The sequence below is a fragment of the Sphaerodactylus townsendi genome, linkage group LG15 (assembly GCF_021028975.2).
Source record: "Sphaerodactylus townsendi isolate TG3544 linkage group LG15, MPM_Stown_v2.3, whole genome shotgun sequence".
In the NCBI taxonomy this organism is placed as follows: Eukaryota; Metazoa; Chordata; class Lepidosauria; order Squamata; family Sphaerodactylidae; genus Sphaerodactylus; species Sphaerodactylus townsendi.
This window is the reverse complement of record NC_059439.1, coordinates 23,357,359-23,371,159: the sequence shown is the minus strand read 5'-3', so window position 1 is coordinate 23,371,159 and position 13,801 is coordinate 23,357,359. Positions and strand designations below refer to the sequence as shown.

At 42.3% G+C, this 13,801-nt stretch overlaps 2 protein-coding genes across 2 annotated transcripts; both read right to left on the bottom strand.

Moving 5' to 3' along the window:
• Positions 1-351: 351 nt before the first annotated feature.
• On the bottom strand, positions 352-1,299 carry LOC125444180 (olfactory receptor-like protein OLF3). Its single transcript, XM_048516616.1, has one exon. The coding sequence runs from the start codon at positions 1,297-1,299 to the stop codon at positions 352-354; it is 948 nt and encodes a 315-aa protein (XP_048372573.1).
• Positions 1,300-8,519: 7,220 nt separating this feature from the next.
• LOC125444179 (olfactory receptor 2G3-like) lies at positions 8,520-12,104 on the bottom strand. Its single transcript, XM_048516615.1, has 2 exons — positions 12,095-12,104; positions 8,520-9,454 (listed from the first exon to the last, which is right to left on the bottom strand). Exons 1-2 carry the CDS (start codon positions 12,102-12,104, stop codon positions 8,520-8,522), a joined length of 945 nt encoding a protein of 314 aa, XP_048372572.1.
• Positions 12,105-13,801: the final 1,697 nt, after the last annotated feature.

Sequence of the window (13,801 nt, the reverse complement as noted above, 5' to 3'; positions counted from 1 at the left end):
CTGTAACATCAGATTTTAATTTTATGCAAATGATGCTGCCATCATAACTGAAGATACATCCTTATAAGCCCAGTGACTTCAGTATTCCAGATCAGAAATACCAGAGACAGAACGGTCACATCCATGTTTTTCACAGGGTCAAATTCTAATTTTCAAATTCCCATCAAAATTCCTTTTTTCACTATTCCTATTAATTTCCAAATTCCCATCAAAATTCCTGTCCTGCCCAGTTCTCCAGTTTACTAACACCCCTATCCTCCAAGGTTTTTGTCCTTGAAAGTCCCACAATGCCCAACATAGACTTTCTTCTCATCAGTGGAAAAGCTGGGTCGTTACACATTCAAATATGATTCATTGCCCTTCCAAGAGGATATTTTTCCTCAGAGCTATTTTCGTTAGGGCTCCTTTAACCTCCTTATTTCTTAAGCTGTATATGAGAGGGTTGAGCATGGGTGTCACCACTGCATATAGGAAAGACAGTATCTTGTCCCGGTTGGAGGAGTTATCGGTTTTAGGAGTCATGTAAGTAACCACTGCTGTGCCATAGCAGAGGATGACCACAGTCAGGTGAGAAATGCAAGTAGAGAAGGCTCGTTTCTGGCCCTCTGCAGAGCGGATGCTCATGATGGTCCTGATTATATACACATAGGAGAGCATTACCAGAATGCAAGGGATGAATAGCACAAGGACTCCTGACACCATAAGTGCAATATCATTGACAAAAGTGTCTGAACATGCCAACTTGATAATTGCCAGCACATCACAGCCAAAATGGTTGACAACGTTATAGCTACAGTAGTGAAGGCATAGGGTGAACAAAGTATGAACCAGAGCATTGGTAAAGCCAGAGATCCAGGAAACCATCATCAATTGGATGCATACTTTCCTGCTCATTATGATCTTGTAATGCAATGGGTGGCAGACCGCCGTATACCTGTCATAGGCCATAACTGCCAATAGGATAAATTCAGTTGTTCCCAACAAGAAAGCAACATAAAGCTGAGTCATGCAACGGATGAATGAGATCTTTTTGTGGATGCTCAGGGAATGGACCAGCAACTGTGGTACCACACTAGTTGTGTAGCAGATATCCAGGAAGGACAGATTAGACAGGAAGAAGTACATTGGTGTGTTGAGTCGGGGATCTATGCAGGTAGCCACAATAATGAGTGTGTTCCCTGCCAGGGTGATGAGGTACATACAGAGGACCAATGTGAAGAGCAGGATATTGATTCCTTGTTCTCTGGAGAAACCCAGAAGCACAAACTCTCTGATACTTGTTTGATTGTCTTGTCTCATCATGCAGGTAATCTCTGAGCTGAAGGAAATAGATTAGAATTGAAAATTGAGGTGTGGCTTACCCTTTCTGGGGAGAGGAATGATGTCCCCTTTGTTTTTAATGCAGGCAACATTTAAAGATTGGAAAGGACAACTTGAATTATTTTTGCCTGCAGTAGTAATATTTTCCTGTCCCAATGCAATCTTTGAACTACTGGATCTGTAATGGATTGCAATACATTGAAATTAGAATGGTGAAAGGCCAACTGTGAAAGTCACATATACAAAACAATCTGTACTTGCATAGTCCTCTTTTGGATATGTTCCTCATGGAGACAACTAGTAAGTAAAACATGATTAAGATCTGTCAGTTTTCCTGCAGTAATTCCACTCTCTGAATTATCTCAAAGAAACTGAACTTCACTCATAGTAGCCAGACTTTGGGAAACTGATTATTATGGAATGCATCCACATTTCTCCCATGTTAAATATCCCAGGCACCTTGTATTCAAAAGTATAGCACCTCTGACCATGAATTTCCCACTTAGTGTTCAGGAACATAATGTGTTCCCAGAGAAAGACTTTTTTTCTGTTTTAACTTCCATCCAGCTCTTATGTGCTTTTTCCCACTTCAATCCTAAGCAGGGTCATACCTACCAAAAATGAAAAAGTAGTCCCCTCTGCAAGTTCTAGGTCAGTACTGACCCATAGGTTGAAGTCACTTCGCAGCATTTATTAGGCAGATATGTTTAGGAAGTGGTTCTGCATTGCCTTCCCCAGTTGCCTACACTTAACACCCAGCAAGCGGGTATTCGTTTTACTGACTTTGGAAGGATGGAAGGATGAGTCAGCCTTGAGCTGACTATCTACAACTGTCTTCTGTTGGGATTGAACTCAAGTCACGGACAGAGATTTAACTGCAGTTCTGTAGCTTACTACCTTTTACCATGGGGTTGAATACCTGTCTAAGCCCATTGACTTTTCTGGACTTTGACAGTGGAATCTTATATAGATTTGTATCTTTCTATCTTGATCTGTTCAACTTACTATATGCATAAGCAGTAGTAATGAAATTTACACCATTGAAAACTATTAACATAGCCTAGTAGCTCTTAATGAATGGTATTTTAATAGTAGAATGGATAGGACATTTAAAATTAGTAATACACAGTGTTGCTCTAAAATGACACATAAGTCTAGGGCACATTTGCACATGTATCCACAGCATGATCTTTTAGGATTTGACTCCTATTCAATGGTCAATACCACAGTAAAGGATTTTCTGCTACTCAAAAATCAATGGGGATTTTAATGTGTTCCACTTTCGGCAGTAGATTTTTTGTGTCCAAGAATTCTGCAGGCTAGAAAATTGAGACATCTCTAGGAGTTCAGTCTGTGTTTTGTCTATTTTTAATTCCATACTGACTGACAAGTTGGAAGCTTGGAATGAATAGGTGGGAAGATTGGCATGCAAACCTATAGCCAGACTGGGGGAGGGGTTTTTTCTAATGCCCTACCAGTCACTTCCAGTACCATGTTCAGACTAAGATAGATGCCAGTCTTAATTCTAGGGCTTTTTGTTATCAAGAGAGGTTTGCCTGACAAATGCTTTTCCCCTCCTAACCCTCCTAACCCTAACCCTCCCAAATCACGTATTCATAAGAATCTTAGCCAAATAAGAATCATTAGGAACATCTATTTTTATCCCTTTTGGTTTTATTTTTGGCAGTTTCATTTAATATTAATAAAAATAATAAAAAATTACATACAAGAATTATTATTTCTTTTGAGTATTTCTTAATATTACTAGAAAAGGTTTGTAACACAATGTATAGGTATCAATAAAAATGTGTGTGTGACATCTGCTCATACCTTGTGGCTCTCAAACATCTGAAGTTTATTCTATGTGGTTCTTTCATTAAGTCAGTTTGGCCACCCCTGGGCTAGACTGTAAACGAGATTTAAGTATTTGGAACACATTACCCCAAGATTGAGATTCTTACCTTGGGTGCGAGTTGTTTTTGTATGTTTAGTATGTACTCTAAAAGCAGCTCTGATGAGCAGGAAAAACATTAGGAATAGTTTCCTTACTCAGATCAGTAAGCATCTTTTCTACTCAGGCTTTGACAGTGGCCATTCCTGTTCTACCAAACAGGTTTCCCTGGGGTGAGCAGAAAACCCAACTTTGCAAAGATTTCAGAGACTATGGCTCATTCCGCACACGCAGAATAATGCACCTTCAAGCTGCTTTCAGGGCTCTTTGAAGCTGTGCGGAATGGCAAAAACAGTTGTGAAAGCAGCTTGAAAGTGCATTATTTTGCGTGTGCGGAATGAGCCTTAGTAAGTTGATGTTTCCCAACTCATTTTGTGTGGCATGCAAGCTGTGCTAAGTTACTGTGATGGCTTAGGGTTTGTTTGTTTTTGCTGGATTTTAGTTTGTAACCTACTTCGGTGAAGTGTGGTTTTTACCTATTTTAATGATTTAAGCAACTTAAAATCCTATTTTAAGAGAGGGAAGAAAGGGACACAAAATATTTTAAATATGAATAAAGGCTATATTTCAACTTACCTTTTATCCTTTTAGGGTACAATAAGGAGATTTCATAACCACCTTCTCATCTGATCTACTACTCTCTTTATCAATATGAACATGCATACTCAGTTTTCTAACCCATGGGATATAGTTCCCCCATGATTTATTACTTGTACTATCTTAATGATTAGAAGTATCCTTGCACCTTCAGTACACATATTTAATTTACTCAGGTCTTTCAAAAGATAGTTATGGGGTTTTGTTTACAAAATCTGATTACTTGCTTGCAAAATTAGGTGGATTTCTTTAAAAAAAAAGAGTAATATCTCAGTGAAGGCCAAAATGTAGGTAAACATGAATGACCCACTAACCTGTGAGTTCTCCACAGTAGTTGGCTATCCTTATAGCAAAGAGCTGTGGTGAGATCTGGCAAACTTTTAACCTCAATGTTACACCAACATATTGCCACTTTCATTTAATAATCACCCTAATATGATTAAATTCCATTCCTGCTCCTTGAAGCTTGGTAGCAAATATGGTTCCCCTGTCCCCATTTTGAATTTACATGAATCCTGTTAGCAGTGGTGGGATTCAAATAATTTAACAACCAGTTCCGGTAGTGAGATACAAATAATTTAACAACTAGTTGTTTACAAGCACCATTTTAACAACCGGTTCTGCTGAAGTGGTATGAACCTGTGAATCCCACTACTGCCTGTTAGGTAGGTGGAGAGAGTATGTAACTGGCCCCAAAAACTTCATGTCACAGTGGGGACTGAACTAGTGAAGAAGAAGAAGAGTTTATACCCACTTTTCTCTCCTGTAAGGAACCTCAAGGTGGCTTACAAACTCCTTCCTTTCCCCACAACAGACGCTTGTGAGGTAGGTAGGGCTGAAAGAGGTCTGAAGAACTGTGACTAGCCCAAGGCTAACCAGCAGGAATTAATAGGAGCGGGGAAACAAATCCAGTTCAGCAGATAAGACTCCACGACTCATGTGGAGGAATGGGGAATCAAACCCGTCCGCACCCTGCGGGTCGACCTGGATTCGTCTCTTTCAATGGAGACCCAGGTGGCCCATGTAACCCGGGCTGCGTTTTTCCATCTTTGACAAGCCCGGCGGCTGGCCCCTTTCCTCTCCCAAGCGGACCTAGCTACTGTGATCCATGCAACGGTCACCTCCAGGTTAGACTATTGCTACTCGCTCTACGTGGGCCTGCCCTTGCGTCTGATCCAGAAGCTAAAATTGGTCCAGAATGCAGCGGCCCGTCTGCTCACAGGGGGTGTTGCTAGAGATCACATCTCACCTGTGCTATGCCGCCTGCATTGGTTACTGATAGAATTCCAAATAATTTTCAAGGTGTTGGTGTTAACCTTTAAGGCCTTGCGCGGCCTGGGACCTCCGTACCTGCGGGACCTTCTTGCCCCATATGTCCCGAACCGGCCTCTGCGCTCTGCAGAGGCCAATTTGCTGGTGATCCCTGGCCCCTCCATGATGCGGCTAGCCTCTACCCGGGCCAGAGCCTTTACAGCTTTGGCCCTGGCCTGGTGGAACGCTCTCCCTCCAGCTGTGCAGGCCCTGTGGGATCTCAACGAGTTCTGCAGGACCTGCAAGACTGAGCTGTTCCACCGGGCCTTTAGGGAGGCTTGCCGCTGATGCCCCCCCGTTAACATCTGGGGATCCTGCCGTCCCTCCCCTCTTTTAGGGGAATGGTTAGTAAGTCGCCTTCTGTGTATTATTTATTGTACTTTGATACTGATACGCTGCTTTTAATGGGGTTTTAATGATTTAAAGTATATAGAGCCATTTTATTATGATTTATTTAATTATTGAGATTTATTGATTTTTTTTGTGCTCTATTCATACATTTATGTTCACCGCCCTGAGCCCTCCGGGGGAGGGCGGTATATAAATGAATGAATGAATGAATGAATGAATGAATGAATGAATGAATGAATGAATGAATGAATGAATGAATGAATGAATGAATGAATGAATATAGTTTTCCAGATTAGAGTCCACATTCCCCTAACAATGCATCTCAGAACTCCCACTGGAAAGACTTTAGTTGACTAATATAAAGTATTTTCAGGAATGTATGTCAACCAAGCTCATTTTATGTGTTTATTGTGTGAAACACCCAGACAAAATCATTTTAAAAGCAAACAGAGTGTCAGTTACAAAGGATCTCCGATTGTGATTTTAAATCCAACATTCCTGTCACAGAACAGGCAATCAATATTAATGTCACAATATACTTTTTCTCAAAATGAATGTGCTGCTATTTCTACCACTTACCAATCTCACTTTACCTGTTCTCAAATGCTTCACAATCCAAAAATATAATTCCAGCTTCTTAAGATGTAGGATGCTCTGTGGCTACAAGATACTATTGTGCACCTCAACACAGCAACAAGCAGCAAACCTTTCAGACAGTGCAATATCAATGGCTGAAGACCAACCAGCTCAATTCTCTTTCTGAAATATTTCACTTGCGTGCCTAGTCCCTATCCATTCAGCACATACTGCCATGATTAGGCCAAAAGCATTCCAATGCTGGTGAAGCCTGGGCTCTGTAGATACTTTGGATCAGCATGTAGAATATTCTGAACATAATGGAGAGAGCTTCCTACCAGGGCTGCTTTGACTTCTCAAAATGGAGACACTCCTCTCTATTGCTATCTGGCTGCTATTTGAAGCCAAAAAGGGCACCTGGCCACTTCTGTTTTTGCCGTCTCTGCCAGGGGGGGCGCCCTTTATGCTGGTGGAGTAGGCAAACACACTGGAGTGACCCTGCACCACTTCCATCAAAACATTCACCCCCCCCCCCAGGTTTGGGATGTTAAGAGTTAAAGGTATTTCACATAATCCAGCAAAGTCCTTTAATGGAGTCACAGAACTATCTGGACAAGAATAGCAGCAATGGCAAAGTGTTGTTACACCAGCACTGTATTGGTCAGATGAAATAGCCACGATGAAATAGCCACGAAAAGCACCTTCCTTATGAGGAGAGGCTACAGCGTTTGGGACTCTTTAGTTTGGAGAGGAGACGTCTGAGGGGGGATATGATTGAAGTCTATAAAATTACGCATGGGGTAGAAAATGTGGACAGAGAGAAGTTTTTCTCTCTTTCTCACAATACTAGAACCAGGGGGCATTCATTGAAAATGCTGCGGGAAAGAATTAGGACTAATAAAAGGAAACACTTCTTCACGCAACGTGTGATTGGTGTTTGGAATATGCTGCCACAGGAGGTGGTGATGGCCATGAACCTGGATAGCTTTAAAAGGGGCTTGGACAGATTGATGGAGGAGAAGTCGATCTATGGCTCCCAATTTTGATCCTCCTTGATCTGAGATTGCAAATGCCTTAACAGTCCAGGTGCTCGGGAGCAACAGCCGCAGAAGGCCATTGCTTTCACATCCTGCATGTGAGCTCCCAAAGGCACCTGGTGGGCCACTGCGAGTAGCAGAGAGCTGGACTAGATGGACTCTGGTCTGATCCAGCTGGCTAGTTCTTATGTTCTTATGTTCTTATGTTCTTATGAAATGAAGTTTAGATTATCTAAACTTGCATAGGTGTCAAACTCGCACCCCTCCAGATGTTATGGACTACAGCTCCCATCCTCCCCTGCCAGCATCATGCTGGCAGGGGACGATGGGAACTGTAGTCCATAACACCTAGAGGGTCACGAGTTTGACACCTGTGATCTAAAGGGACACAGTTCTGGTTCACATTGGCAGGTCATCTCAGTCCTACTCGGATCTGTTCAGTGGGGCTCCATCCTCAGACTTCACTTTTAAGTGGTCAATTTGACCGGCCTCCTACCGGTAAGGGAGAAAGAAATAGAGAATTTGATCTGCTCTATTAATACTGGAAAAGCTCCCGAAGAAGACCTAATTCCTACAGAACATTTTAAAACATTGCCAACATGGTGGGTGCCAATTCTTGCCCAACTTTTCACGCAGACTAATGGCACAGTGGATGGAAAACTAGAATAATTGTCCCAATTCATTAAAAAGGGGGATAAAACAGACCCAAACAACTATCGGCCAATAAGCCTTTTGAATACTGCCTCCAAATTATATGGCGAATACCTCCTCCTGAAATTAGAAGAATGGGAAACTGAAAATCAGGTATTATATGCACAACAGGGAGGCTTTAGAAAGGGACAGTCCACTGTTGATCATTGCCTAGTGTTATACCAATTAGCGTATTCAGCCATGAGTGGCCCAACTAAAGCTTTATATACTGCGTTTGTTGATTTGGCTTCAGCGTTCGACTCAGTAAAGAGAGACTTTGGCGGCATATTTGACTGTTCCATTCTGGAGAACCCACCACAGGTCGACAACTCACATCCACGTTCTGTAACTAAGTTCAAACATTCAACTGCAAGTTATTGTGCTGAGTCATGACCAGTGAGGTCCTAACTACAGTTACATCCTTCTAAGCCCAATGACTTGAGTGGACTTATAGGGGAGAAACTCTGGGCCCTTCCGCACACGCAAAATAATGCATTTTCAAACCACTTTCACAACTGTTTGCAAGTGGATTTTGCCATTCTGCACAGCTTCAAAGAGCACTGAAAGCAGTTTGAAAGTGCATTATTCTGCATGTGCGGAATGAGCCTCTGCTTCTGATGACATGGTAAGCAATGGGAATGGATTGGTGGGCAATAAAAAACCTGCTACAGAGAATCCATACAAATTCACCTTAATAAATCAACATTTTTCCTTTCCATTATTTTAGTTAGGGCCGCTTTTACTTCCTTGTTTCTCAAGCTGTAGATGAGCGGGTTGAGCATGGGTGTAACCACTGCATAGAAGAAAGAAAGCATCTTGTCCCGGTTGGAAGAAGCCTCAGCTTTAGGAGTCATGTAAGCAATCATCGTTGTACCAAAGCAGAGGATGACCACTGTCAGGTGTGACGTGCATGTGGAGAAGGCTCTGTGCCGGCCTTCTGCAGAGCGGATACGCAAGATGGCACGGATTATATACACATAGGAAAGCACAATTAGACTGCAGGGGATGAACAGGACAAGAACCCCTGACACCATGAGACCAATATCATTAACAAACCGGTCTGAACAAGCCAGATTCATAACAGCAAGGAGTTCACAACAAAAGTGGTTGATGGTGTTGTTGTTACAGAAGCGAAGGCGCATAGTGAATGTAGTATGCACCACAGCATTGGTAAGGCCAAAGAGCCAGGAAGCCATTATCATCTGGAGGTACACACTCCTACTCATGATGATCTTGTAGTGCAGAGGATGACAGATAGCCACATATCTGTCATAGGCCATAAATGCTAATAGGAAATATTCAATACTACCCAGGAATAAAGCAATATATAGCTGAGCAATGCACCGGTTGAAAGGAATGCTTTTGAGATTAGTCACAATATGGACCAGTGACTGTGGCACCACACTGGTTGTGTAGCCAATGTCCAGGACAGACAGATTGCACAGGAAGAAGTACATGGGTGTGCTGAGTCGTGGATCAATGCAGGTGGCCACGATAATGAGCGTGTTCCCTGCCAGGGTTACGAGGTACATACAGAGGACCACTGCAAAGAGGACCATGTTGGTGCCTCTCTCTCTGGAGAATCCTAGGAGCAGGAACTCGCTGATGCATGTCTGATTGCCTTGTTTGATCATCTGAATAATGGCTAAACTGAGGAAAAGAAATCAAAATTGTAGAGTTAAGTATGGGTTTCATAATTTCAGATATCCATTCTTTCCATCTAGAACAGTGGTTCTCAACCTTCCTAATGCCGCAACCCTTTAATACAGTTCCTCATGTTGTGATGACCTCCAACCCTAACATTTATCCATTTTACAGATGGAGAACACTGATGAAGAGTCTTAGGTGACCCCTGTGAAAGGTTAACCACTGATCTAGAAGCTGTGGAATCATTTGTAGGTATCCCTTTCACCTTCAAGATTCAAGCAATTAAAGCTTTTAATGTGGCCCACCCACCCAGTGCAAATATGCCTGCTAGTTTAGTTCCTGGATTTTTTTCCCAAGAATTTGCAGTGTCTAATTTAGTACACTAACTCTTTTAAAGTGTGTGCATTCTTGTATAGGGGTGGTGATCTGGTAAACCTGAATCACAAAAACAACAAATAAACCCTGGGTATCAGCTTTATTTGACTGGAGCTATTATTATGTGGAGCTCTGGGTGAAACAGACCAGCAACGATTCATATCCTCCTTTGTCTCATAAATTTTAATTCATTCAAATGGAGTTTTCAGTGGTGGAATTTAGGAAGGGACTTTTTTTGAATGGGAGACCTCCAAGAAATAACAACGTGGCTATGCAGAGAAAGCAATGGCAAACCACCCCCTGTGTTTATCTCTTGCATTGAAAATTCTACTGAGTTTCCATAAATCGACTACAACTTGACAGCACTTTACACATAGAGAGAGACTAATGATCTCCAGAATGTCCTGTCATTAACAGCCTTCTACAGGTTTTGCAAATTGAAGACCATGGCTTCCTTTATTGCGTCAATATATTTCATGTTGTGTCACCCTCATTTCGTACTCCCTCCAAGTTTTAATTTAAATACTCGCTAAATATACTGTTGTCAAGATTAACATGAATTCAGTGATTTAGATTAATTGGCCTGGCAAGCATTCTGAGATGTATATCAAATCAGATATTATGACCTGAGAAGGCCTGGGGAAGAAGACCTCTGAGTGTTTGACATCAAGGCCTGAACCTGCATTATGACTATTTTTGGGGAGGTTGTATTGGTCAGCATCTGTTGGCACATTTTGGCACAGTACAAATGAATAATCGCTCTTACCTTGTTCCTTCTCTTCATTTCAAATACTGGAAAGACAAATCAATGTTAACATCACCCCAGAAGCAGTACCAAGGTTGAAGAAAGTAAAGAGATGGGACCAAACACAAACCTACAAATGACAGTAGCTCTGACATGAAATTGTTCTCAGTATTCTCCTACAAATGGACCTTGAGCTTGTTTGGAGGTTCTAGCAGGGGAGCGCAGCTATCGTATACCCTTGACCGAAGAACGGTACACTCCTCCTATCTGGGATGGTCGTCTTCTTCCACCGAGCGTGCAGCTTCAGGAGGGACGCACATGGAGCAGTGAGGTAGGTAGGGGACACCTGCCTAGCCAGCCGGATCAGCCAAATTAACCATGGTGGTCAATGGGGTGACAGATGTCGCAGCCAGATTGCCCTCACATCTAGGCAATCGCCCTCACGCCAGATCGCCCTTACACCCTACATTCTCAGTATTCTTATTCATAAGGTGGGACATTTCTGGTTGATGGTAAAGCCATCGATAGTTTTGTAGTATCTCTTTAGTAGATTTTTCTAAATGCTGTAGTATTTATAACTTCATGTAGAGCAGCATGGGAAATATACCATGACTTCACATTTCTGATCTCATAATGATCGTAATATCTAAACTGCTGATTCAGATCATTTTCTTACTTACTTACTTTCTTTTCAATATCCTTGCCTCTCCTTTTAGCTTCTACTACGGCTACTAAATAAGAAGGAAGAACCTACCAACGCATTAAACACATTGGCAGTACTTCTGGTCCTTTGTCACTGTTAATCACTCCAGACCATCATTACTTCTTGTTAACCAACTTTTCTTCAATAGCTGGTGACTTTGCTGCACGCTGTATAAACTGAAGCAGTGGAGCAAGTATTGAAATTCTTATTCGTAAATTTCTTGAATGTTGGCAATGGATAATTTCACACAAGCTTCAGCTTCATAGTAATCTTATGTAAAATAAATGGGTAGCTTTGGGAAGTCCAATTAGTGTCTTGTATTCTGCAGAAGAGAGTCACCTATTTGGGAGTTGTTGATTTTTAACTGTGCAAGTATATTTCAATCCCAGGAGATTAAGTCCTCTGATGAGTCTTCATGTAGTCTTTTAAAGAATAATTACATTCTCCTTTTGGGCTTTTGCTACTGGGAAATGCTTTAAATCAGAGGTGGGATCCAGCAGGTTCTCACAGGTTCCCGAGAGTAGGTTACTAATTATGTATGTGTGCTGAGAGGGGGTTACTAATTGGTGATTTTGCCACATGATTTTTGCCTTAGTTACGCCCCTCCTCTCAGCAGTAGTGCACAGAACTTGAAACAGTCTAGCAGGAGGTGCACTGACGTGCATGGCAGCCTGTGCCTGCGTGCATTCGTTTCCCGCCCAAGGACCGGCACAGCGGCTGCATCCTTGCCACAGCCCTGCCCAGGAATGCCCCGCCCCAGAATGCCCGGCCATGCCCCTGTCGTGCCCCACCCAGCCCCATTGGCGCTACACCACAGTTTGAATTCCACCACCATGGGAACCTGTTACTAAATTTTTTGGATCCCACCACTGCTTTAAATCTTCAAGAAATATTCATACTGCTGTGATTAAAACAGAATAATCCTGAATTTTCTCCCATAATCCTGGATATTTGTCCTATGGAATAAAGGAACAGAAACCTTAATAGACATTTTGTTCTATTTTGGCAGCCAGTGTGGTGTAGTGGAGAATTGAGTTTGATTCTCCACACCTCTACATAAAGCCTGCTGGGTGACCTTGGGCCAGTCATAGCTCTCTTAGATCTCTCTTGGTCCACACAGAGGCAAAGAAATCATGACCCTGGTGATGCCGTTGTGGCAGGGGAGGAAAGAGTGCAATGCCTCCTTCCTGCCAGCCGGCTAAGGCAGTCATGTGGCATGGAACTGCCACATGACGAGGGCCTGGCAGCCTATAAAGGGCTGCGCCGGAAGTGATCAGCCTCATTCATGGCCAGCTTCAGAGAAGGGTTGGAAAAGAGAGGATTTTCCCTCTGGATCTCTTGGTCCACACAGAGGCAAAGAATACCAAACCACTTCTGAAAGTCTCTTGAAAACCCTACAGGTTTTCAACCATAATTCAGCTGTGATTTGACAACAAAGAAAGAGGGAGCTTTATTTCCTAATGAGTTATGTTGTCTACAGATAGCCATAGTTTCTGATGCACAAATATGGAGGAATGTGGGTTAGCATATATGTGTGTCACCTTAGAAAATTAGGTTGCTGCTATGGCTTGGAGTGTGTTCGCCCAACTTTGGCTTGTATGTCAGTTTATCCCATCCCTGCTTCAGTTCAGATCTATCTACAGTTATCTATGCTTTAGTTACATGTAGACTGGACCACTGTAATGTACATTATTGGCATTATCCTTTGAGGCCCTTTCTACATGGGCCAATAAACGTGGGTTAAGGACAGAATAAAATCCAGGTTGGGAACATCATATGGATCTTTATGAAGTCCTCTCTGCATTCCCCCCCAAACCCGGGTTTTTCAAGAATCACACTATGTGCAATTTTTTTCTTGCAATGCGCCTCACAGCCACTGCCGAGCAAATGGGCGCGCTTCCCTTTTTTTATATATCCCATCTCACATCACGCTGGCATAAAGAGACATATTATGGCTCCCAGGGTTCATTTGTGCCTACCTGCGTAGGCCCCGAATTGGTGAAAGGTAAATAAATAAACCCTGCACCTCCGTGCAAAGGAGTACACCCCAGCCAATGCGCTTGCTGTCCACAGGACAGCCAGCCATGCAAGCAGCCCCGGGCAAGGATGAATCAATTTATCCGACCTGCAACGTGCTTTAGATTTACTGTCCAGAAAGGGCCTGAGTCTTCAGAAGCTACATCTATTGTTTTCATACACACATAAAATAAACTCTAGTATTTAAAAAAAATTAAGCAAGATTTATCAAGGAATATCTTTCCTACTGTAACCCTTGGCACTAATTTGGTCAGCCCCTAATTTCTATAGATTTGCAACACTTGCATAGGACTCAAATTATGAATCAATTCAGAAAAAAATACTGTTAATAATACATCCAATCCAACAACCATACATACAACAAAAAGAAGTGATAAAAATAGAAGATTCAATATTGTCCACTTTATACTACTCTAAAGACAAGGCTTTCAATTTCTGTGCTCTTACATCATGAGTCAGTT